This window comes from Leptonychotes weddellii, chromosome 2, assembly GCF_054177405.1.
Source record: "Leptonychotes weddellii isolate Sample4059 chromosome 2, ASM5417740v2, whole genome shotgun sequence".
In the NCBI taxonomy this organism is placed as follows: Eukaryota; Metazoa; Chordata; class Mammalia; order Carnivora; family Phocidae; genus Leptonychotes; species Leptonychotes weddellii.
In genome coordinates this window covers 5,402,542-5,429,468 of record NC_138370.1, presented here as the reverse complement: position 1 = coordinate 5,429,468, position 26,927 = coordinate 5,402,542, and the positions used below count along the sequence as shown (strand labels likewise).

Below are 26,927 nucleotides of genomic sequence, written 5' to 3'. Positions count from 1 at the left end.
ACTCCAGCAACCCTCAGTTTGTTTCCAGAGATTAAGAATTCCTCGTATCAGTGAGGTCATATGATACATGTCTTTCTCTGATTGACTTATTTCGCTCAGCATAACACCCTCCAGTTCCATCCACGTCATTGCAAATGGCAAGATCTCATTCCTTTTGATGGCTGCGTAATATTCCATCACCACATTTTTTTGAGACTCCGTTTCTTTGCCTATTTTTCTCATTTTGATATTAATTTCTGTAGTTTATGTTGCTTTGTGGGGAAACTAAGTACATTAATTAGGATGTAAAAATTTAAACGTTCACTGAGGAATTACTAAGCTTCGCATTATTATATTGGAATCCTTGGTCAAAAAAAAAAACATTTTCACACATTGGCTATATAATTGATATTAAAATAGCATTCACTAAAAGAAAATGTTCTCTATAGTAATATTTGCTGGAAAAGAATGTATTCTACTAGGCCATTGATGCTTTTGTTTTTAAAATTACTTGATTTTACTTGAACCCTGTCTTGGCTTGAAAAAGTAAAAACTCGGGGCACCTGGGTGGTGTAGTCAGTTAAGCGTCCGACTCTTGATTTCAGGATCTCAGGGTGGTGGAGATCAAGCCCCGAATCAGGCTCCGAGCTCATTAGGGAGTCTGCTTAAGATTCTCTCTCTCCCTCTGCCCCTCCCCGCTCACACACACTCACTCTCTCTCTCTAAAAAAAAAAAGTAAAAGTAAAATCTCTTTCGCTAAATATTTTGAGGATTTCTTACATAGGCTGAGTTGCCATGCCACTGGTGATGTGAAAAGGTACAAGACAGTGTCCCTGCTTCTGGGGAGTTTCCAGTCTAGTTGGAATAGTCAGGTGACTTGTACACGTACACATATGCTGAGCGTGTTGATGAACAGGGACACTTACTGTGTTTTCACAGAGAAAAAGTGACTAAAGTCTGTTGTTGACCAGTACATGCCCGAGGCCTTGTACAGTGCACATTGTTGACACACAGGAAATTTTAATTACTAATGAACTGATGAATAAAAGGGGCTCATAAATCTGGAAGTTCTATGAGTAACCTGGAGGCTGAAAGTTAGAATGAAATGTTTAGGATACTGCAGTTATCAAGGTGTTCGATCAGGCAGGTGCAAAATCCTAACAGACTGTGTATTACGTTCTGAAGTGCTTGCATTTGATTTGTTCAATGAATGAGACCGATGCAAGGTAGTAAAGAAGGAAACATTACAATTAGTATATTTTAAAAGAGATGTTGGTTTTTAGAGCAGTTTTAGGTTCACATCAAAATTGAGTGGGAAGTACAGAGATGTCCTGTATTCCCCTGGCCCCCACATATGTACAACCTCCATCACTATGAAAATCCCACACCAGAGTGGTACATTTGCCACAACCAATGAACCTAAAGGTCATAGTTGACATTAGTTCAACTTGGTGTTGTACATTCTAGGGGTTTGGACAAATGTATAATATCATGTATCTACCGTGGTAGCATCACACAGAGCAGTCTCTCTGCCCTAAAAGCCCTCTGCACTCCACCCATTCATCCTCCCTCTCCCCTAGCCCCTGGCAACCACTGATCTTTTTACTGCCTTAATAGATTTACTTTTTCCAGAATGTCATACAGTAGGTAGCCTTTTCAGATTGGCTTCTTTCACTTAGTAATATGCATTTTTAGAGTTTCCTCCACGTCTTTGCATGACATGATAGCTCATTTCCTTTTAGTACTGAGTGATACTCCATTGTCTGGATGGACCACAGTCTATTTATCCGTTCACCGACTCAAGGACATCTTCATTTCTTCCAAGTTTTGGCAATGATGAACGCAGCTGCTATACACGTAGCAAATCATTTTTAAAACAATTTTCTGATCACTGCTTGTGCTTAGGTAGTTTGGGGCCATCATGATGACAATGAAGATGATGATGATTGCCTATTTTCAAGTTAATTTACATAATCAGTGACATAATTTTTTTCTGCAGTGAACTTTACATGGTGTGCTTTCTGGAGCCTTCTGAGTTCAGTATTGTTAATGCTGCTCCATTTTGCACGTGTAGTGGTAGCATATTCAGGTATTGATTTGCTTTTCTTTAATTCGGTATTATTTTGTGTTAGAATTGTCGTTCTCAACCAAGGCTCTTTTCCTCACTGAGGACATTGAGAAATGGTGGCTACGCAATTGGCATCTGGTGGCCTGAGGCCACGGATGCTGCTAAGCTTGCTGCCAGGTGCAGGACATTCCCGCTATAAAGAATTTGCTGGCCCCTAATTTCCATAGTGCTGAATTTGAGAAACTCTGGTTTAGAAATCTGGTTCATGTCCAGTGCGTCGCTCATCCATGCATTTGGCTGACACTGGCATAAATTTCCGGCAAATCATCCCAACTTCACCTTTTTTTTTTACTTCAGATGTGGTCCTCTGAAGATCCTAAAGATGAATATCAATGAAATCCTCATGTCAAATGTACCCCTGAGAGCTTTATTGATTCCAATAGAGCAGTAGTTCTTAACACCAGAAGCCCATTAGAATCACCTGCAGAAATGTTTTAAAATATAGATATAGTCTGGGGCACCTGGGCGGCTCAGTTGGTTAAGTATCCAGCTCTGGATTTCAGCTCAGGTCGTGATCTCCTGGGTCGTGGGATTGAGCCCCGCATCAGGCTCTGTGCTCAGCGGGGAGTCTGCTGGAAGATTCTCTCCCTCTGCCCCTCCCCTCACTCGCTTTCTCTCTCTTTCTCTCTTTAATAAATAGATATTTTAAAATGTATAGATGTAGATCTAGTCTGCATGGGCAAGGCCCTTCTCTCCCATTGTTGCCGAGGGCTCCCCCTGTGTGGCCATGGTTGAAAACCACTATCAGAGGCTGTGTTCCTGACTAATATCCACTAGTCAGCCGTCTTCATCACAGTACATCGGGGCTCTGAGCTATTTCTGCCTGCCTGGTGACTAGAGCAAACGATGTAGCATTGCCTATTTTAAAGTTGCTAAGAGGTAGGTCTTGAAAGTTCTCATCACAAGAAAAAAATTTTGAGACATGTATGGTGACAGATGTTACCTGGACTTATTGATTGTGGCGATCATTTCACAGTGTATGTAAATAGCGAATCATTAGGTCATACACCTGAAACTAATATACTGTTTTCTGTCCATTATTCCTCAGTTAAAAAGAAGAATATCTTATTATTTATTATCTTACATATTATTAATTATATATTTATTATTTATTATTAATGCTCAGATGACAGAATATGTATCTGTCACAGTACTAGCAATGAAAAGCTAGAAATAAACATGATAATTATGAGATATTTTATTACGTACATTTTGTTTTTACCCAGGATTACACTTGATCATTTTTTTTAAATTTATTTGAGACAGACAGACAGAGAGAGCACAAGCGGGGAGGAGGTCAGAGAGAGAGAGAGAGAAGCAGACTCTCTGCTGAGCAGGGAGCCCGATGCGGGGCTCCATCCCAGGACCCTGAGATCATGACCTGAGCAGAAGCCAGGCGCTTGACCAACTGAGCCACCCAGGCGCCCCTACACTTGATCATTTTGAATAATTCTTCAGTTTGAGTAATTATCAGATCCTAAGATAAAACATTACATAGGAAGATAGAATTATATTTTTAGCTCATTTGATTTGGATACTTTCATGACCACGGACTGCTATTCTCTGAAATGTAACAGGTTTACGCTCAAAATTCAAAAGTAAGGTCTTTTGTGCCTTTCTTAGAACAAAACGTATGAATTAGTAGCCATGAAAATACTTTCTCCCAGCAGAGAGTTCTTCTGTTAACACTGAGCTCTATTGATCGGCTCGGGCATCGCGACTTGCAGAGGAAAGCAAGTGTGAGTGCCTATGGTGGTTTCCAAAGTCACGCCTTCCATCACACGATTAAGTAGCGGCAGTCACACAGTTCAAAGTGTTCCAGTCCACTTTGAATCTAAACCTATTGAATTATAAGTCCCATTCTACAGTGAACAACACCTTCAAAAGAAGCTTTTGAGAAATCCCCTGGGACAGAAAGAAAACCAAGATAGAGAGGATGTAGCCAGAGGCATGCTGATTACCCTCCCGGGGACTTCTGAGTGGTTTTTAGCTGTGCAAGGCAATGTGCTTCAAGCTGCCGTATCATGTCCGTTATTCTTGAGACTATAAATTAGCCTTGAGATCTACAATTGCAAATAATGAAAATGTTAATCAAAAGGGCTTTTTTCCTCCAAGGAGTTCCATTAACAAGATTTCTTCAGTTTTGGGGTGGTTTCCAAACTTTCTAGAGCCTTTCTCCTCGAGTGGGAGCCCGCCTTGAATAACTTTCCCAGACTCAAGAACTTCTTTTTACTTTCTCCACACGTGAAATGAAATCTAATTCCCTTATTCTGTACGGTCCTATCATTCAGCCAAAGCATATATTTTTATGGTCATGGCAGTAGTCACAATAATGCTTTCTTGCATAAAAATACCTAATATTTTGTCTGTGTTCTATGCCAAATGATTTTTATGTGCTTCCTCATTCCAGCCTCACTAAATCACATAAGATCAATTTAGCAGGTATTCTCATTTTACAAAGGCAGACACAACAGCATAATGAGCAGCCAGACTCCATCCAGCTCAAAAGCCTGTGCCTTTAATCAATGTGCTATAAATCCCCCTTTATTGCTAAATAAATGTGACATTTAGGTTAGGGACACAATGAGTAGCATGTTGGTGCTTGATAAATCAATCCGTCTCTACCCTCTTACAGAATAGAGGCAAAGAACGGAAGATGACTTTCATCAACTCATACAGCTTAGCAGTGTTAAAAGTGAATGGGTATTGGTACGTGAAGCATGCTTATCAATACGTGGAGGCTCAGCAGACCTTTCTTACCTAGACTGGGTGCAAAACGCCATGAGGACAGAGGAATGCCGAGCCAGCAGCCAGACTGCCTCTGTTGATTTGCTTCATTCCAATTCCAGAAAAAAGGAAGAATAAAGATTACCCAGGAAATATGCCCTTTTCTCTCTGGCAGAGTCACACAAAATGTTTACCGTAGACAATCAAGTGTGTTTTAAGACCAGATACGGTCTAGATGTCCACATGGAATATTTGTATTTCCTCTGATGAGAAAAACAAGGGGGAAGTGTTTATTGCTTTCTCTGACTGAAATCCTTGGATATACTTCAACACATCTTAGGCCCTCATTAAGTATTTGTTGAGCAAGACAAAAAAATTCTAAAAGTGATATAAACTTAAATAATTCTATGAAAAGAGTAAATGGTCAGTAAAGGATATTTACTCCAGTTCCTTCAGTTATTTAAAGAAGTTAATATTCAACAGGTTTTATTTTCTAATATTTTTAGACCAGGCTTTGTTTCGTCTTGGACCTAAAGGTGTGAATATGTCTGCTGAATCATAGTTCAAGGACATTGCTAGGACAGATGCTGGCTCTTCACACTCTCCAGCCATTAGTATTGCAGAGTAGAGACTAACAGGAAGTCAAATTTGGGAGGAGATTAAGCAGTGTTATTAAAAAGTATGTGTTTAATTATGTTCTGAGTTTCTGAAATCCTATGACACTTGCCAGTTTACAGGAGACAGGTTTGATCTCAGGTCTCATTGGCTTTATCTTGACTCTTTTCTTATTTGTTGTATGAATTCCCTACCCCCTTAATCCCAGTAATTTCTATATTAATCACAACACAACTTTAATAAAGATGTGCAAGCTCTAACATGACAGTGACACCAAGTTTACCAATTTTCAAAAGTGTTACTTTAGTATGTCTTCTGAGAATTGAGTTTCACTTGTTTGAGATTTCACCAAAACCATAAAGTCTCTCTGTAACTCATCACCAAAGGAATTAATAGAGTTGAGTAAGAGATTTAGTTTCATTCCGTGTATTTATTTTATTCTGTATTGTCATTTTGAAAACGTGACCTGAGGTGTTCAAGTTAAGCCAGAATACACTACTGTTTCTCTTCAAAAGTCTACTAGAAGGTGCCTTTGAAACTCAGAAGGGAACCAAGTGTCTATAGAAACTTAGCTTTTGGTGTACAAGGACTACATTTCAGACACTTTCAAATAGAATCCTACTGCTGTATGAGCTAATAGAGTATGTTTAAAGGATTAAAAACACAATTTCAGGGGCACCTGGGAGGCTCAGTCGGTTGAGCATCCAACTCTTGGTTTCAGCTCAGGTCATGATCTTGCAGTGGTGGGATCAAGCCCCACGTTGGGCTCCATGCTGAGTGTGGAGTCTACTTCAGATTCTCCGTCCCTCCTCCTCTGCCCCTCTCCCCAGTCGCTCATGCGCGTGCTCTCTCTCTCTCCATCAAATAAATAAATAAATCTTAAAAAAATACAATTTCACCCTTATACATATGTTCACATGTGCTGATCATCCCATGTTCTGAGTCTGATTATATAAATACAGCACAATCATCAGGAAATCTTTCAGAAAATGCCACTTTTAAAACAAGTCATACTGTAAGGTACTCACAATACACTGTATACAGAGATAAAGAGGGAAGGAGGGGTATTAAAATTTGGAGTGGATCTCTCTCAGGATGCAAATTCAGATCATCGTCGGGTACATGCAGAAATGCATATGCAAACAGAACACATCTCTTTCCAACTTCCAATTTTGATTTGCAGATATAGTTAAGGGTAGTTGAATTGGGAGAAAGAAAGGGAAGTAAAATTATATCCCTTTAGGGGACATGTACAAAATATAATCATAAACAGCAAAGCTGAAGATTGAGAGAGCATACTGCTATGTGAGTTACCTGGGAGGGTGTTTCACTTAGTAGGAGTATGAGGTCCACCAAACTAAATGTTCCTTGCAGTCAGAAAACTGAGTTCCCCACCTATGCATCACCAGGGCATAGAGCACGAACTAATGCACGATGGTTGCTAACACAGTATTTGTGGATTGAAGGAATGAATAAATGTATGAATCAACCATTGTAGAGTGGGCAAGAATGTAGTTCTAAAAACTCTCTCCTGGCTTTTTTCTTCTTTCATGTTTTCTGTGTTTTCCTGGAAGATGACTTGTTAATCCTACAGTCAGGGACATGAGTGATGGCCGAGAAGGCTGTAGTCTTACAGATACAGGGTTCAAATGAGAAGAACCAGATACAGTAGCAGAACAGTTCCTACAGTAGTGATTTTCTTCTTTAGCTACTTTTCAGGGATAATCTTGATTTCAGTCTCTACTATCTGAATATGATTCATTAATGCCATGTGACATAGGGGAAAGGAAGGAAAAATAAGATGAAAACAGAGAGAGAGAGACAAACCATAAGAGACTCTTAACACCAGGAAACAAACTGAGGGTTGCTGGAGGGGAGGCGGGTGGGAGGATGGGGTAACTGGGTGATGGGCACTAAGGAGGGCACTTGGTGCAATGAGCACTGGGTCTTGTTCACACTGATGAATCACTAAATTTTAATAATACACTGTATGTTAATTAAATTGAATTTAAATAAAAAGTCAAATTAAATTTAAAAATACCATGTGACAGAATAATGTGGCAACTCCCGTGAGGCTGTCTGCCTATCATCTGTTTCTAGTTGGTGTTTATCTATGTGGGCACTTCATATAATGAATTACTCTTGTGATCGTGGGAAATACGCTAATGAATCCAGTGACACATTGAGAGGTATAATCAATTTATATCAACATGTGCATTCAAGCCTGCACTTAAACCTCAGGGTATTGTGACTTACACCTGTTCTTTTTCAGTTACCTCTGAAATACAGTTGTTAATGCAAGTGTTAGCTTAGGCAATTCAAGGTGTATATTTATGGAGACAATTTTATACATAGATAATATGGATTAAATCATTGATAAGTGATGTGAAGCAACATGAATACGTCTATCTATCTTTTACCAGCTCTTCATCCATCTACCAAGATATGCATCTGTCTTTCTAGTCAGCATCTAAGTCACCCTTGAACTAAAAATCCATTTAACCGATGCCGAAACTAAGTCTCTTATTCAACTGTATCTGGGCACATTAACAGCCTTTTTCTTCATTTTATAAATACTAAAAATATTTCTGAAACAAGCAAAAAAAAAAACCCTTTATTTTCAAACTTAAAATCACATTTTACTATGTTTCTATAGCAAAAATAAAATTAAAATTCATGAAAGAAGGCTTTAGATTTAAAGTTCACAGATCACCGAAAAGGAGAAGTATCACTTCTATCATTAATACTAAAATGACTTGAGAATTACCACACTTATAGTATTAAATATAAACATAAGTAGCTTCATCTTTATGGTATGAATGGTGCTCATTTAGTTGTAATATAAATTTATGGACAAAGTTTGAACTTTGCAGAATATTGTAAATATTCTGTAAATATACCAATATTGTAAATATTCTGTAAATATACCCTGTAAATATACCAGTTACTATTTTCTAAAGTCTAAAAAAAAATGTGAGGTGAGATTTTTGAGACAAATACATGAATGAAACAGACATTACGAGGCAGATGGATTCTTTCTTCCTTTGTTGCTGGGCACCTCTACCATGAGGAGGGTTTCCAGCAGGTTCTTCACAGAACCCATGTTATTTAGCATCTCTCAGCTTCCCGTGGTGCACTTCCCACAGTGTTGTGATAACAAGCTGTGCAAGAGGGCACTTAACACTTCAAATTGGATTTTGTAAATTAGTGGCAAAATTCTTCTTTTCTAGTAGATTTCATGTTTTCTCTCTCGACTTTTTCTCTGTTGCAGTTTATTATGCTGACGTACCTTTTCATGCTGGCCTGGCTGGGGGTCACGGCTTTCACCTCCCTGCCCGTCTACATGTACTTCAATCTGTGGACCATTTGCCGAAACACCACCTTAGTGGAGGGAGCCAATCTCTGCTTGGACCTTCGTCAGTTTGGTAGGTGGACCTCTAACTAAAACGAGGCCTCATTGCTCTTTGACCTCAGTGACTGCCTCTGAAATATTGCTGATCATGCTGGAACCATCATGACTTGATGAGAAATGGATACTTGAGAAATGTATCAGAGTATTCACTTTGAAGACATCCTTTTTAAATTTAAATACGTGGGAATTGAAGGATGATTGGAGGTAGATTTCCCAGCATGAATCTACAAACGTGTATGTTTGAACAAGCTATCAGGTTGGCTTTTCTGGTATTGTCAAGATGAAATTGTGATGTCCTTGTCCCAATTCCTTTGCTCTTGTCCAGGCTTGCTAGGATGCTTGTGTATCTACTCTTATTCTTCCATACAAATATAAAATTTGTGAAGTCTAGTGTGAAGATCCCCTAAGAAGTATGTATTTCACTGGCTTCCAAAATAAGCAGAAAAACTTAGCATTTTATAATAACAAAATCAAAGAATGTTAAACCAATGGGGCAGCCCTCTTCGGTTTTTTTTTAGGGCTAAAACCTCACGTGCTAAAAATAGTTTCATATGTGTCTGTGGGCTTGTGATACACGGACCCTATTCTAATTGTTTTGTCCATGTTGGCTTGTTTGATCCTTACAACGGTTCTGTATGGTGGACACTATGATTATCCTCTTTATAAATGACACAGAGAGGTTAAATGAGTTGCCCAAGGTTATACAGCTAGGAGGTGACAGAGCCAGGATTCAAACCCCAACAGTCTCGTTTCAGAGTCTGTGGTAATTACACATCAGCCTGCAAGTGCTGCTGATAGACAAATGCAAAGAAGTGGATTTAATCTCATCCAGCCTGTTTGGAATTCTATTCCATCATTTGTAAAAAAACATGGGAGCTACAAAATTTCCATAAGATATGGAGATCCACATCTTTGAGCAGATTTTTTCCTCACAGACTATTAAAATCTACTGCATGAACATCTGGGAATGCTCCCTATGATTTTCTCTGAGGTTTCCTAATACTTCTGGAAAGTGGAGAATACTTCTGTAGGTGGTGTCTGCAGGCTGTGGGGCTCAGTGGGCATGCTGTAGATAGACCGTGAGGTACAGTGCATCAGTCCAGCACCAGCCAGTTGCATGTTCCAAAGCTGTGGCCTCCTCCCCATCCCATAAGCTGGAGCCCCAAGCCTCCTTTGCCTGATCTAATAAAAAGCAACAGCTGCTCTGTGGATGAAGTTCCTGGCAAGAAGACCACAGAGGGAATATGGATAGCTCTTCCACTGGAGAGGCTTCAGTCTTGGAATCATGTCCCACATACACACAGGAAGGGAACACGTCGGCAACAGCTGCTGGAGGTCATGAGAGAACAGCTGTTTAGCTCTGACTTCAGTCCCTCCCCGTCAATGTCTTCCTCCTGTTCTGTGGATCTGAAAAGTGGAAATTGGAAGAAAGGTGACTGGTCTCTCAGACAGGGTTGCCAGCTAAAATATGGGCCACCTAAGGAAGTTTCAATTTCAGATAAACAAGCAATTTTTTTAGTACAGTCTGTCCAAATATTATATGGGACACAATTATAGTAGGTGTAAACCATGACAAGGATTAAAGCTGCCCTTTGAATCTTAGCACCATTTACAACATAGTTATCAAGATTTATTCTAATTTAACTTTTCTCCATGATGTGGAAGAGAGGGCACTTTTCAGATGTCATGCAACCTTTTACATGAGATATTAAGTCTTTCTGTTTGCCCTTCATGCAGAATCTACTGCCTGGATGACATTTATTTGCCTTCCAGATTGTAGACTCTCAGTAAGAATCCTGGATGTACAGGCACAATCAAGTTATCAAGGGGCATCGGCTTAGAAAATGACACTCCCCCCAAGTCTGGATTATGATTAGTACAGACATTTACTAATGTCATCAAAAAAGTGATTAGGTAGAGAAGAACATGCTATAAAGCGATTTCCCTTACTTTGCAAAGTTGTCTCCTTACATCTAGACGCTATGTTTGCTCTTAGGGGATTAAGATCTTTGAACTGCATCACGGGAACTCTGGTCAGGTAATGGCTGGGATGCCTGCTTAGTCCCTACTTGCATCTTCCTGTTCATTCCCCTGCATGTGATAAATGCATCCACGTCATACAGATCTAATGGCAAGCAGAGGCATTGCGCAGCTTATAAAGTCGGGGAACTTAAAGATGATTTGTCCTATTAGGGTTTGCCATATTTCAAAATGAGTCATGAAATAATTTGACTAGCAATTTTAATTTTTTAATGACATTGAATGTATGAGGGTTTTGTCTTAGTAAATTTGTTTCAGAAGATGTTAAAACTGATCCCCCCATAATATCATCTAGATCCAGAATTTAAAACTGCTTTGTTAAAACCTGGTTATTTGATGAAACTCCCTCAGGGCCAACCATAGGGAGAGAGTGGTCCAGAGTAGGTGGGGCACCTTTAGCCTTATAATCAACCCTCCCTCTCGTCCAGCACATCCACACATTGTAGCAGGAGCATCTTGCTTTTATCTGATTTCCATAAAGCCCTTCTCAGTAAAACTTCATTTCAACAAATATTTGTTGAGCTTCTGCTATGTGTCAGCACTGCTCAGTTTTGAAAGACAAAAATCATGTCAAAAAAGTAAAATAAATCAAAATTTGACAAACACTTAGATCATGGACCTGGCCCATCAAGCTTTTTCTAGAGAAGACACCCATGACCTAGAAACATTGCATTATTTGCACAAGAGAGAACAGAGGACAGAGTTGAAGCTATTAATCAACAGCATTTTGACTTTAGTCTACTCTGTTCAGAAGGACATTTTTTATGTTAATGTAGAAACTAGACACATATACTATGAGTAGGAAATCTTTTGTGTGGTTAGCCATGTGTCCTGGCTAATTGGTGAACTCTATTCATTTCTGTTAAATAATTCAGGAATTTATTTGGTAAAATCTTGGCTACATTTTTCTTGTCTAGACTATTCCCCTGCATAGGCATTCCTATGTTAGGCTACCTGTCAAAGGGGAATTAGGTTACCGATGGAATGAAGGTTACTAATCAAGTGATCTAAAAATGGGGTAATTATCCTGGATGACCCAGGAGGGCCCTGTGTAATCACAGGGGTCCTTAAAAGTGGAAGAGGCAGAAGAGAAGAAGTCAGAGGGAGAGGGACCTCAGAAGAAATGCACATTTTACTCAGAGAGATGCCATTTTACTCACTTTGACGATAGACAAAAGGGGCCAGGAGCCAAGGAATGTGGGTAGCCTAGAGAAGCTAGAAAAGGATACTTCAGTCATTCTATCATCTTTAAGACTAGTAATGTAAATGGTAAATTACTTGAAAATTCAGCATTCATATTTCCTAGTAGGGTGTTAATTTCCCATCACCCTGTAAGGGATCATAGTATCATTATACCTACTCCTGCTTACCTCCACCCCTAGCTTGCAGTTTCCTCCGTAAGAACTGATGCCCTGAACAGTGGTGCTTCGACTGCCCAGAAACCTCCAAGAGGCTTTTGTTGCCTTAACGATGAAAGTAATAGGAACTGTGCGCATGGTGCAAGTTTTTCCTAGTTCACACACAACCAGTTCTTAGAAAACCAGAAATATATTACTTCTGCTTAACCAGCTTAAATGACATGAAAAAAAAAACCTATAGAAAAAGCTCGTGGCTGCTCCCCTGATGCATCAGATTCTTATTGTCTGCTCTCCTTGCTGCTTCTCTTGTACAATCCTAACTTGTTACTTGTCTTTACGAAAGTGGAAATGTCATTGTGTATATTTTAGTTAAGGACTCTTCTGTATCGAGTGGAATAAATATGTATAAATGTACTCGATATTTAGAAAAATTAATAAATCTGAATAGTTTGCTTCATTGGGGGTTAGACCAGTTTGGCCATTCATTGACAGAGACACACAAATCCAAATAATCAAGTTGTTGGATTTGCACGGCAGCATGTCTTACATGCACTTGATCATTTTCATAGCTTCGTGTTACACAGATGTGATTGACAAACTATAATTAACTTGCAATATGTATATTTGTGGTTTATGGTATTTATATCATAAAAACTGTGTGTGTGTGTAGTTAACATCAGGAGTACTGGAGACCGAGTGGAAGGGTTGGGTTACAATATTTTAAAGGTGATGGAGGAAGGCTTCACCAAATAGCCATTATTGGAAAGATATGAGGGTCACGGGAATATTCACAGCGGAGGGAGGATCCAGGCAAGTTACCAAAGCAGCTCCATGCCTGGCTTCTTCAGCAAACAGCAGAGAGACCAGTGTGGCTGAAGTAGAACGAGCAAGCAGGGAGAATGGATCGGGATGGAGTCTGGGAGTCATGGAACGCCGTGCTGAGTGCATGGCGGGACGTCATCCATTTAGAGACTTTTATTCTGAAGGAAGTAGAGGGTATTTGCAGGTTTGGGCAGAAAAGAAGCAATATCCCCCTTACCTTGAGGAAGAATTGCTCTGGCTGCCATATGGAGAACCGACTTCCCCAAGAGGAGAAGCAGGGAGGCTGGCTGGCACTCTTGTCATAGCCCTGAGGTGACCGAGTGGTGGCTCAGGTGGGTTGGTAGTGAGAGAAGTGGGGAGAAGTGGTCTGGTGCTGACTGTCCTTTGAAGACTGGGGCTGCAGAATGTCCTGATAGGTGGACATGTGAGTTTGAGAGAAAAAGAGGATCCAAGGAGGAATGCAGTTGTTGCCAGGACCACAGGGAAGACTGACTTGCTGTCACATGAGCCAGGAAGCCTAAAGAAGAGCTTTCTTGGGAGGGAGGCAGGCAAGGCAGATCAGAGTTCACTTTTGAAGATGTTGATTTTTAGAGACTTATTAGGAATCTAAACAGAGTTGTCAAGGGTAAGAAATTGGGTATATGAGTCTTGATTTCGGGAAAGAGGCACAGGGCTGGCTGAATGGATTGAGGAGCTATTGCTAATTTTTAGCTGTTGCTAAATTTTAGCTAATTTTTAGCTGTTGCCAATTCAATATGCAAAGATGATGACTCAATGAGATCAGTAGGGGACAAAGATGACAGGTGTGCACACTGGGAGCTCCCGTGAATTAGGTCCTAGAGAGAGGGGACCTGTGAGAATCCAAAGACAAAAACAGGAGTCCATAGACTGGGGAATGTAATGAAGAAGAGCATGAAGGAGAGGGAGTCAGCATCTGCGTCCAGCACGGCCAACCGGCCAGGAACGGAGGACAGAGAATTCATCTGTGGTTTTAATTATGTGGAGGTCATGGCTGATTTCCATGGAGGGTTGAGGCAAAATCTGACTGGAAAAGGTTTAAGTAGATTCTGGAAAAGAAGGGAATGGCAGACAGCGAACACAGTTAATGCTTTCGAGGAGTTCTGCTGCAAAGGTGAACAAGGACACAGGTAAGGACATGTGTGCAGAGCCTGGGTATTCCACATGAATGGGGTCTGTAGCTGCTCAGCATGGAGAAGCATGGCCTTTACCAGGAAGTTTTCTCAATAATGATGGTTTATGAGACACACCTCAGGGGCTTCTTATTTCCCCCCCTTCCCTCCTGGCGCCGTCTTGGCAGAAAGGCAAGGTCACAGAGAAGCGTGTCTGCATTCAATGGACCGCAAGTGGATTATTTTTTTAAAAGAAAATAATCGCACAAAGTATTGTCAAGGCAGAATGGGAGCAGCTCCACAGAGAGTGAGAGCTGACCGTGTACCTCAAAGTGAGCATGCGGGACTAGATACATGTACTGACATTAAATAAAGAGAAGGCAGCGCTAGAAGCTTAGGTATTAGTTCGCCCAGAACTTATAGGGTTCCCCCCCCTTTATGTATATGTGTTTAATGCTTCAGTAGTTCTCAAAACAAAATTCAAGACCCATTTGAGGCTAACCTTGATCACTTTTCTGTAAAATGAGATCCATGGCAGTGGAACACCTCTGTGCTTGTTAAAGATGCAGTACTCCTGGCAAACACTCGCAGTTTCTGATTTCACAGTTCTGTGGTGGAGTCCAGAAATACCTATTTTTGAGCATTGCCCAGGTGACTCTGATGTTGGTCTGTAAGCCAACAGGAGCGAGGGAGAACATGAGCAAAATTACAGGGGTTTTAAATTTTTTTTCCCACTAATAACAGCATTTTCATTATTAGCAGAGAAAAATTACTCCTCTGGGCAATATGCTTTTATAGACGAACAGAAGCTTTGTACCAGCAGAATAAATTTAGATCCACACTTCAGCACAGTCTGGAACATAGTTATCAAAATAACTGTAATGCCTACACCATTGCATTAATGGACCAAACCAATCAATGGGCTACAATTGAATGTGGAGATTCTGGGGGCTGGGTCCAATTGAATTCAGATCGAAAATGTTGTAAATTGTTTGAGGGCTAAATGGTTTTGAGCTTCCATTCATAATTCTGGTTATAATTATTATCTAGCAATAAAAGCTAAGAGAGAATGTTTCCATTATACTATAGCATAAAATGGAACTTGCTTAGTTTTTATCAGCATAAGATCCTTTTTCTCTCTCTGGGCTCTTGAAAACATTTATAACTAAGCTATAATTTTCTACATGTAGGGATTGTGACAATTGGAGAGGAAAAGAAAATTTGTACCGTCTCTGAGAATTTCCTGAGGATGTGTGAGTCTACTGAGGTAAATGTTTTTAAAGCTGTTTATGTTGTCCGAATTTTAGCTTCATTTTGGTAGTTGAAAAATACGTAATTAAATCTATATTGAATTTTCCCCTTTTCATCTCCGAGGCAATTTTACTCACAATGATGTTATGTAGGGGGACTGGAGAATAAATATGAATGAGATACTTTGTCTGTTTCAATAAAAATGATGACAAATATATATTTTTCTAGAAATTATCATTTTCACAAAAGTTGAGCATTTTTAATGTTATATTTAAAAAGATAATGTAGCCTTATATAGTTATAATATTACTGAAAACCATCGTTATTCATGACGATCTCATCTTTATAATAAAAGTATACTAAAATGATGCAGTTGCAAAGACTTAACTAATTTGCAGAAGTTACTGTAATAACGCTTTTGGATTGAGTGAGGGATGTATCCTAAGTGCACTTTTGTTAAAGATGTACGAAGTTCTTATTTGTAAGACAGCAGAAGTCCTCATCTCTCTTCTGCTTGTAACTATGATGCGTGTTTTGATTCTTTGTGGTTTCCTTTGCAGCTGAACATGACCTTCCACTTGTTCATTGTGGCACTTGCTGGGGCTGGGGCGGCGGTTATTGCTATGGTAAGACCTCGAGCTCTGAGGCTTGGTTTTTCGATTTGGAGGGCAAAGTGATTTACTTGTTGAAATGATCATTTATCCCCCATCCCGAAGTCTATACAAAGGGGGGAAGAGGGGGAATGGGGAACAATGGGCAAATAAATAAGTGAAAAACAAGGCTTAACCTGAAAAAGTATTATTGTTACAATAGAGATAATATTCGGTAAGCAGTTTAAGGATTAGAACACTCAGTCATATCGGTAACATTAAAAAAAGAAGTAAATTCATCCACGTTTCAGATATTAGATCATTATTAACATAAAAAATCGTCTCTGGATCATATAGGTTTGTATCAGTGTGATATTCTAGGTAATCTAATCAGTTCCTTAACTTCCATTATCCTTTTCTCCTCCTTATTTAAGGACATAAAAAAGCCATATTGAGTCACTTATGGAAAAAGGATTAATTTATTCTTCTTAACACAGACATCAATAGTTTCCTGTCATTTCTTTCATATCTAATTTTGTTCAGAAATACTAAGAACAAGTTCTTCAAGTCAGACTTTTACTGAGTGTTGAGGACCTGCAATGTTCCAGATTCTGTCTCTTCCCTGGTAACTCACTGTGAAGTCCAGTTTGCTCACTGGACTACCAAAAACCAACCTTGGACAAATACTCAGAGCATCGGTAATAGTTTTTGCAGCCAAGATCTTCCAGTCCTAATTTTTGCATCCTAGTATACAAAGTAATAATACAAAAGTAAGGTAGTATAGAGCTCTAGAATGTTCCCAGTAACTTCACAAATATTATAGCCAATTCAATATGCAAAGATGATGAATTGATTCGGGTTTATTTAATTCCTTTCCTTATAGTGCCAATACACTGTCTAATGTGTTGGTGAAGGGAACACTTTTTAAAAAATAAGACTGCTTTCTCTCTTGTCAAAGAATAAAACTAGGGGAGTCCCAGGGTGGCTCAGTGGGTTAAGCACCCAACTCTTGATTTCCGTTCAGGTCATGATCTCAGGGTGGTGGGATCCAGCCCCGCGTAGGGCTGGCTCTATGCTCAACAGGGAGTCAGCTCGAGATTTCTCTCCTCTCCCTCTGCCCCTCCCCCTGCTCTCTAAATAAATAAATAAATAAATAAATAAATAAAATCTTTAAAAAAAGAATAAAACTAGGAATAATCAATGGTAAGGTACTAATGAGCCATTTGAGACCAGTTATTTTTTAGTGACTTTATAAACACTTACGTATTGAGATTTGATTCTGTTTTACTAAAAATGATTTTTAAAAATAACAGAAATGACCATGTCAGTGCTAAAGTGAGTTTTCAGACATTTTGTTAATTTAGTATCATGCTCATTGCTCAACTTTTCAGATTGACTGTATAAACCTGTACATAGGAATTTTATTTCAGAATATGAGGTGCTTAATAAGATCATGTTGGCTAATTAATTGGAGGGGTCACAATAAGACAATAAGCAAAGGCTCTGTATTCCCAGCCTAAAATCAGTGCTAAAATATGCCCTGAAGAAGCATGACATGTTCTGGGCAGTGATATTCCAAGCACGCATTCCTATGCAATGGATAATTGTTAGGGACTTGTGTTTGTTCAAGCAACATACACTCACGTATAGAGGTCTATCAAAGCACGTTTTGTGAAGCGGTGTGTAATAAAGCATGCGTTCGTATTTGCTACATATGTGTGTGTGTAAAACTGTGTAAAAATGCGGGCCTTTAGGCATACATTAGTGAAGAGTACTTGTGTAAATGAATAATGTACTTAAATGTCCCCAAAAATGCTTACTCTGAAATGATTCTATTATCAAAAAGATCTTAAGATAAAAGAAATTCAGATGCTGTGTATTTCTTAAGAAATCTGTGCTTTGCATGAACTCAGATACTAAGTTATAAATAAATTTTATTTCAAACTACAAGAGTTTAGAATGTTATTTTTAAGTACATCCTTTTGGATATCTAAACATACTCATAGCATAAATTCCTTAAGAAATAAATAACATCTAACTACTGATTGACATCAGTATTTCCAATTCATTAGCTCTGATAATGGTTAAGGTTTTAGGAGACAGGGCTAATATAACAATAATTACTGCTTCTGCTCCTGGTACTAATATTAGTACCAATAGTACTGTTATTTGCTCATATTTGTTTAAGCCTTGCTCTGTTGAAAGCACTGCCAAATGCTTAAGCACATAAATACATTCAATAGTCATAATATAGCCACTGTCATTAACCTCCTCACCAACTCCTTCAACACTCAAAATATACTAGCATCATTATTTCCATATTAGAGATGAGAAAATTGAGATAAATCCTTCTCTACCAAAATATTTAAAACATCATCTGCAATGGAAGGCAAAGATGGTAAAAATTTGTACTAAGACTAATGTGATCCACTCCATTTGATTTTTCAGAGGCGTTAGGAAGTTATGTAGATGCTGGCCAAAGGGGTCCACTTGCATTGCACGAGGTTCCTGGGGACCGCTGTCCACCTGCCGAGGGACAGTAAGAGCCTGGCAGCTGGTGTCCCCCTAAGGCCAGAGGAAATGTCTGCAGACTACTGGAAAGTGCCCGGTTCTGAACTAGAAAGACGCTGAAGCTCTTTTCAGTATTTCACTCATACATATTTAATAATAATTTAGGGGTCATATTTTCTCAGGCTTTAAAGGGAAGGTTTTTGTACATCTAAAAATATATTCATTCATGTGAAACGTATTTTGAGTACCCACTGCTTGCCAAACATCCTCCACAGCACTTGATATCTTCTGAGCAACACAGCAAGGTGCCACGTGAATTTGGTCATGTGTTCAGTCCTCTGTTCGGTCCCCATATATGTAGTCATGAAGCCTTCACTATGAAAATGACAGAGGACAAGAATATAACTCACAGCTCTTGCTTACATGCAGCTTACAATTTCCACTACACAAAATGCAGGATTTCAGAGGAAACAGAACATTCTGAAAATTCTTTTTGGTATTCCTCTTGGTATGCATCTTTTCCCATATTGCCGTGTGAAAATTGTCATTTTTTTTCCTCCTGCCTCTAACGTATTACAGTAGTCTCCATTTAGAATTGACTTTGTGTTCTTGATGTCTATCCTTACTTTTCTAAAACCAGCCTACCTCCTGTCTTTCAGTGCTCTTGGCTAATCAAAATGTTAGTGTTCTATTTTACTAAATTATGGACAAAAATATTGCCCACCCTTTAAAACTCAGATCAAGTAAATAATTAACGACTTAGTTTCTCTTTCATATTCACCCATCAAAAGCCATCCTTTGGAAAACTGCTTTATCTCTCTCTATGGACCAGGAGTGAGGGAAAGAGAGCAAAACAAACCAGTGCTCTCCTAACTGAGTGCATTCAAGTCCAATCAGGAACTTCACTACCTGAGTAACCATGTTACTCGAGACAGATCAGAGGCTTCCTTTGTGAAGATGGCACTCTTCTAGCTATTGTGAATGTATGCAAACATACAAAATCCATATGACACAATACTTGCTCTCTTGTAGTTTACAATCTAAAGGAAACTGCAAAATTATGGAAAATTAACTTGACAATTAAGTCACAGATTTATTTGGGGGTTTCCACGATCCCTCTTTCTGTTGCACAGCCCGCAATAATACATCCTCCCATTAATTCAGAATTGTCTAGACTCAAACAGTGTAAGAGACTATTTTCTGTTACAGATGGGAAAATATAGATACACCAACATGAAATGTATAGTCTGTTGGTTTGGGTAAGGGAGGGCAGAACGGACAGGAAACATCACATAAAGATTGAGAATCAATCTTGGTTACTCCAGACTTGAAAAAGGAGAGAAAGATTTTGAAAGAAAGGGAGCTGAGAAGATGCTGTTATATAGTCGGAGATGTGAGAAGGAATAACATTTATTATTCTCATTACCACAGAGGTTTTGGTTCCGTCTTATTAGCACACATATCCTACGTAAGCATATAATTTGACTATTTCTTTCCTGATAGCAAGGGGTACTGACGACACTGAACAGACTTCCAGTATAAATTATTTCTGTCTTTGATTAGGTTCACTACCTTATGGTTCTGTCGGCCAACTGGGCTTATGTGAAGGATGCCTGCCGGATGCAGAAATACGAGGACATCAAGTCGAAGGAGGAGCAAGAACTCCATGACATCCACTCTACTCGCTCCAAAGAGCGGCTCAACGCATACACATAAATAAACCCTTCCTGTCCCTCCTGCCATTCAGATGCATTGGTGTTTAACTAAGGGCCATCCAACCATCCAACCTTTTGAAAACTAAAATGGAAGTGCTTCTCATCAATGATATGTAGGGTGACTTATGACTCACCTGAACACAATTCCTTGTTGTTTAGCACTTGATTTCCTAATCTGTTAAATTGGTGTGATCAGATCTCTTCTACAAGCTCCTATCCAGCCTTTACCTTTTTTTTAAATTTCTCCAACTCATTTAATAATTCTGTAAGATTGAAGATACTAACATTGTCAAATGCAGAGATTTATTTGACTTTTAACCGCTTCCCATGTGTTAATACGTAACACCTTTTGCATTATTTCTTATGTTTTGGAAAGAAAAATAGCTTTTTATACTTTTTAGTTTCGATTTCGGTAACTAGTTTAACTACAGGTAACCTTCAAAGGGACCACTGTACATTATGAACAATAGACAGAGATGGTATCATGATGACTCTTCTTGAAATCTGGAAATCCCGTCTGGAGATCAGGGGCCACGTTCATACAGGCCCTGGTTCATGTTTTCATCAATCTAAGGTGCAATTTCTAAATTTGTAAGAGTAGGTTTAAAAAAAAAAGTGCTTCTTATCTTTGTTAACATTGTATTTTTTTCTTGATGTACTTAAAAGGTATTTCTCTCTGATTACTCCTGTTTATGTTGTGAGCACGTAGAAACAGTGTTACTAATGCATGGCTAGTTGCCTTTTTAAGATTGTGACACCAGACTTACCTTTTAAAGCTTAGTATAGAGACAATTTTCATGGAAATAACTACTGTGAACTCTTGAAGAGTGATCCCTTTGTGATTTAAGCAGTGGCTGGATTGGAACTTTTAATATGCTAATGTGGAACATTAATTACCTTTATGAAGGTGGTATATTAAGAAATAAGCACAGTAACCCCTCCGAAGTTGTTTTACCTACTTTAAAACATTTTAATGGATTGCACCTCTGTAAACTATCCCTCCAATGTGTATGATATATTTGAAAAGGCTTCCATTAATATAATAGCTTTGCTTGCAGCCTTCCAATCTATGTTGGTTTACCCGTAGTGTTTTTTAAAGTGTGGTCAGAGGCCACTCTAGAATGTATCCCTTCCAAGTGTAGTGATAGATCTGTGTTTTTATTTGAAGTAAGTCATTTTAACAAAATGTTCATTCATAATCATTTATAAGAAGTACCTATATCAAAGGAATAAAAAAAAAAAAAAAGCAATCAGTATTACTGGACCAAAATTGGTGTTTGTTTTAACCTTGACTCTTCTTTTGATTATTTCTAATGCTACAAGAATGCTGTAAAGTGTCTTTTAAAATGATGTAGCCTGACAAGACATTTTTGTCAGTGTATAAAAATTAGGTAGTATTGTGCACTGATTTTGACCATTGTGAAATCTTTTCTCAGTGTAAGTGCATTTCTAATAAAATTTATGAGTGAAACAATCTTTGTACAACGACTAGTCATGCATCATCCATAATTTTACAAGTTCTTGTAGTAGGTAGCGGGGTATTACTAGGGTTATCTGTGGCATGATTATGCATTCTGTAGTATTATTTAATTAATTTGGGGGTTTGCTTCCTTTTTTTTACACGTAGATTATCTTACTGGTTCAACATTTTTCTGATATATGCAGTATTACAGATATTCAGCAAAAGTATTAATGGGCTTCTTTAAATTCTATATTATAGTGTTTCAGTTCTGTGTCTTAACAGTTTGTGATGATTTTTAAAACTGTCTTTTAAACTTATGTAATGATGTTGATGCTTTTGGCTTTTTTTTCCTGGTATTAGAGTTTGTATTTTCACAAAGAGTGCTTTGTAGCAGGCATTATAATTAATCTGTTTTGTACATAAATGTGCCAACAGCTTGATGGTGGCGTTTTTGAAATGTAGAACAAAGTGCTTGCAAAATGTAATAAATACACTTGTGTACTTTGTGTACTTATTATTAGTTTCTGCAGTGTTTTTTTTTTGTGGTTTTTTGTTTTGTTTTGTTTTGTTTTGTTTATTCCTCTTTCCTATGTATGTGCACTCTTTCCAGATGCAATAGACGCTGTCTTTTTAGGATGCTTATTACCTCAGTTGAGCTGACCTCACAATGAACTGAGAATTCTGTGTATGTCATGCAGCATAGGGAGGCTAGGGAGCTGGGGAGAGGGCAAAGGTGTGAAGATTTTGGAGGTCATTTAATTTAGCAAAATGATAACAGTTCCCAACTTATGCTATTCCTTGCCTAATTTTTATTGTTCTGTGTTTTCTTTAGAGCTTCCTAAACTAGTAGAGAAACAAAAAAGACTAATTCAATTCAGAAAGAAAAATGATTTCTTGGTTTGCTTCAAAATTTCAAGGTGAGAACAATTAAGTGAAAAATATATATATTTTCCAGACTCTTTGTTTGTTTGGGTTGTAATTTCTTCTGGCCAAACTAGAAGTGATGGCAATTTAAAAATAATAAAACAGTAATCAATAAAAATCTTAATTTTCACCAGGCCTAAGTAATTGTATTAGTCTTCAATTATTTATGTATTATTATAAGTAATTATTATAAGTGCCTGAAAATATCAGGCACTTAGGTTACAAATATCTACAGTAATTACAAGCAGATCTGGGCAAAATATCTTATGTCTGAAGAAGTCACTTTTAAGACAATAAGAAAATAATCCCATTATTAAATAAGAATAAATAATTATTTTTAAATGACAATTTTATTCTTTCCAGTGTTTATGAAATTCTTAGCATGGCAACAAGAAAATAAAGAATTATATGTTAAAAATTATCAATGTGAACAAAAATTTCACAAGAGAATGCTTTCCAAAGAAAATGATCATTGTAGGATAATTATATTTTTGGAAAACTTAAAAGTCCATTTCTGTTTGTAAAACTACACATTAAAAAAAAACTACACATTTATCTTTAAAGCAAGTAATTTCCCTTTGGGAATTTTTTATCTCCTAGCTTTATTGAGATAAAATGGACATGTAAGCCTTTGGGAATTGTAAAGCTAATGTGAAGACTAAGGAAATTATTCACTTTGAGAAGAAATTGTGCATCGGCCAGCTTTGGTGTGGGTGTAATCAGTTTACTTCCTCATGTTAAAAATGTAGAAATAGCAGATTCTGATTTATTCACTCAAAGATCAAGTAAATTTGACTTTTGTTTTATTTTTGCCTTTTAGGCAAAAGAGAAAGATATCATTTTGAAGTATGTTTCACTTAAGTCACTCCATAGTTCACGTATGCTGAGCATAATGGGACTTGAATTACGCTATCCTCATACCTTGAGAAACACTCTGCTCAGTTTCCTGCAAGGTTTTCAGGTATTGAATCATCTGAAGCCCCTGGAGGCAAGTCTATAAAAACGTTGCTAGGGGGCTCAGATGTGAACCTCTTCCTACTGGCTTACATAAGCCGCGGACCTCAAGTTTCTTCTCACAAAAGTAAATTTTATCTCTTTGATCATTTAGATTCTTTTGCCCTTTTCCACAAAAATCCAACATGCTTGCACATTGAAAAGAATGTAGAATATGCAATAAGTTGAAGTGTTAAGTTCATTATTAAATGAATTACTGAAATAAATAAAAAATTAAACAAAATAATATCAAAATGAAATAAAATTTACCTAAGCTGCTGTATTTCTAACCTGTGGAACCCCCTATAGATGGAAACACCAAACAAAAGAAAACAAATAAATGATGGGGGAATACAAAATAGGAAAGAGAAGAGATCCAAGTAATTCTGCTATCATACTTGGATAAGAGAGAGAAAGAAAAGTACAGAGTTATTGGAAGATATAAATTGCATGGGGGGGAAATTTTTAGAAAGAAAAGTAAAAAAATACAAAAATTAAAGATGACACCAAGAAGAAACAGCCTACAAAATTAAAAAAAAAAAATTTTTTTTAAGTGCAAAAAACAGTTGAGACCACAGCTCTTCTTTACTTCAGCATTGTCTGCCCCCTACTCAATGGACTTGAGCAGACACCCTCACGCTCCAGGCCTTGCAGGATAGAACACTTTCCTCCCCCAACAGCCCAGGACGGGGCCCTAAAGGAGCTGATCCCACTAAGTTGCCCAACATCACCGCTCTGATTAGAAAATGGGAACATTGTCTGGCTTTTTAAAAAGTGGTGTAATCTGTTTGCTTCTTTCTTGTTTCAACTATTATTTTTGTCTCTTGGGGGCCACGCTGATGGGGACGGTGGTGTCCCAGGACAGATCCAACTCTGTGAGTCAACCCCTCTGAACCGTTTCATGTAGATTGCAAGGGGCCGTGATCCAAGGAATGCCCTGGAGGCTGGAGCTCGGGTGCGTCTGTGCATGTCACATAGGATGCTGACTGGGTGTAGGTAAGCCCCAGGTTTCTTTGATGGACTTTTTTGGCATGTCTAGAAAGTATTGATACTCTTTTCTCAGAAGGATTTACACAAAGTGTCACAAAGAAACATTCCCATTTAGACATCCGTTAATTGACGCGGCAGAGAAGGTTCATTTACGGGATCCGATAAAAATACACATGACCTACTTCTGTGCTTTCAGTAAAGGAGCATTTAGAATTGGCAAGTTCCTTGGTTTTTTAAGGTCTTCTTTTATTTTTTATCACTGACATTGATTAATCTCAATGTGAAATCTGTTAATCACTTGAAATCTTATTTATCACATAGATAGTATAATGTCATCAACTAAGCTGGGAGAGATACAATGCAACCTCGCCCTTCACTAGATAGAAGGAGAGGGTTTGCAGAAACAAGAAACGGATTTTAAGGAATTATGACATCATTTAAAGGAAAGACTTAATAATTATCCAGCAGATTACTTTAACACAAACTGGACGTGCTGCCCCGCTCCTAACCTCCCATTCACCTCCCCACCGGATGATAGTACACCATTACCACACAATACAACACAAAGCTCTCCAGCCTTTGGGATAATAAGCTACAATTGCTTTTCTCTCTGTAGACGGTATTCACAATGATTACTGTGTTCATCATCTTTCTTTGTTTATGAATAGCATGGGGTCAGGTCTTCAAGAGAAAAAGCAATGTCCTGCCTGAGAACTGAATGATAACAAGCCAGGAGTCTTCCTGAATTACGCCTTCCTGGTCTTAAAATAATTACACTTTCCAAGCCCTAGATCATACCTAGTAAGTAGTACACCTGTAGATTAGAGACAACAATGTAACAAATGCAAATGATATAAAAGTCACATTGTAAACATATAGTTACGGTATTTATACAAGTCAACACAATTAATTTTAAGATTTTTTTTCTCCCTAACTTCTTAATTTCCACCCCTTAATACCCAAGGTCATCAGGTACCTTCCACATTTCCATAAATAGAAAATCTATTGATTTATATAATAAGTATAAACTTAATGCTTGAAGTAATAAAAAGTGTCTCCAAGAAGCTAACTGGAGACTTCAGGTATTAGTGTAACACCCTGACAAATCAGTTATAGGGGTCGGTACTTATTTTCTCCCTGCCAGTGTTTCTGCCCCCTGTCCCCCTCCATGCAATTTCTAAAACTCATAATTTCCAATAACTGCACACCATGTAGATCTTAAATTTTATGCATTCCCCTTCCGACTTCTGTTTGCTACTTTTCCTGCTCACTTACCCCATTGGGACCCCATTGATCTAGTTGTTACAGCCCTCATTCTCCTATGTCGTCGGGCTTCTCAGTAACTAGCTTATATTACACGGTCCATCATTGCAATCACTCCCTTGGCAAGTCCTCATCACCTTCGACCCTCTATTTTCCTTAAACTCTCACAGTAAAATGCCAACTCTGGTGTAATTCATCTATCTGTCCACTTTTGAACCTGTGTAACTAAACATGGCTGAAGAAACACACAGCCTGCCCAATCTCACCCATAGAGCTGTCAGTAAACTGACTCCATTTTTTCCTAGAACAAGGGTTGACAACTTTTTCAGTAAAATACCACATAGTGAATATTTTAGGTTTTATGGACCATTGGGTCTTTGTTTTGTTGCAACTTCCTAGCTCTGACATTGTAGTGCAAGAACATCAATTGGAATATGTAAATAAATGGTCATAGCTGTGCTCCAATAAAGCTTTGTTTACAAAAACAAATGGTTGCCCATAGTTAGCCTGAGGGCCATAGTTTGCTGACTTCTGCTCTAAGCATTCACTATTCTATATTCCCTAGATGGTTACTATAACATGGCTTTCTCTTAGCAAACTTCTTTATCAAACACTTTCTTTGCATTCAGAGTTAGAAAGTGTTTCCTATTTCAGAGGGAGAAGTGAGAAATACCCAGAAGAACATAGCCATAATTTCCCATCACTAGAATTCTGTCTGTATTAATAGGTACAATATCTGCTTTTTCTCTTTTTAATGTGGATGAATGACTTGTTTTACAGGCCAAACACACTTGATATATTCAAGATCCCATCTAATCTACCTACTTCAGGGTAGGCATCACTCCAGCAAATTTTCCCTCTCTTCAACCTCTCCTGAATCACCAATTTTTCACTTCTAATGGCTCACTCCAATCATGAGGCAAGCAAACAACAATAACACCAAAAAAACCAAAATACCCTCTCTTGATTCCTCATCTATCTACATCCAGCCTATTTCTCTGTTCTCCTCTATGGCTT

General features: G+C 38.3%; 1 protein-coding gene across 2 annotated transcripts in view; it reads left to right on the top strand.

Annotated features, from left to right (window-relative positions):
* GPM6A (glycoprotein M6A) overlaps window positions 1-22,255 on the top strand; it is a 302,473-nt gene extending 280,218 nt beyond the window's left edge. For both annotated transcript variants that reach the window (XM_031030940.2, XM_006736039.3), the window contains exons 4-7: window positions 8,721-8,874; window positions 15,402-15,478; window positions 16,023-16,088; window positions 20,127-22,255. In XM_031030940.2, coding sequence (XP_030886800.1) covers window positions 8,721-8,874; window positions 15,402-15,478; window positions 16,023-16,088; window positions 20,127-20,279 — 450 coding nt within the window. In that variant the 3' untranslated portion in view covers window positions 20,280-22,255. The remainder of the gene's footprint in view (window positions 1-8,720; window positions 8,875-15,401; window positions 15,479-16,022; window positions 16,089-20,126) is intronic.
* Window positions 22,256-26,927: the final 4,672 nt, after the last annotated feature.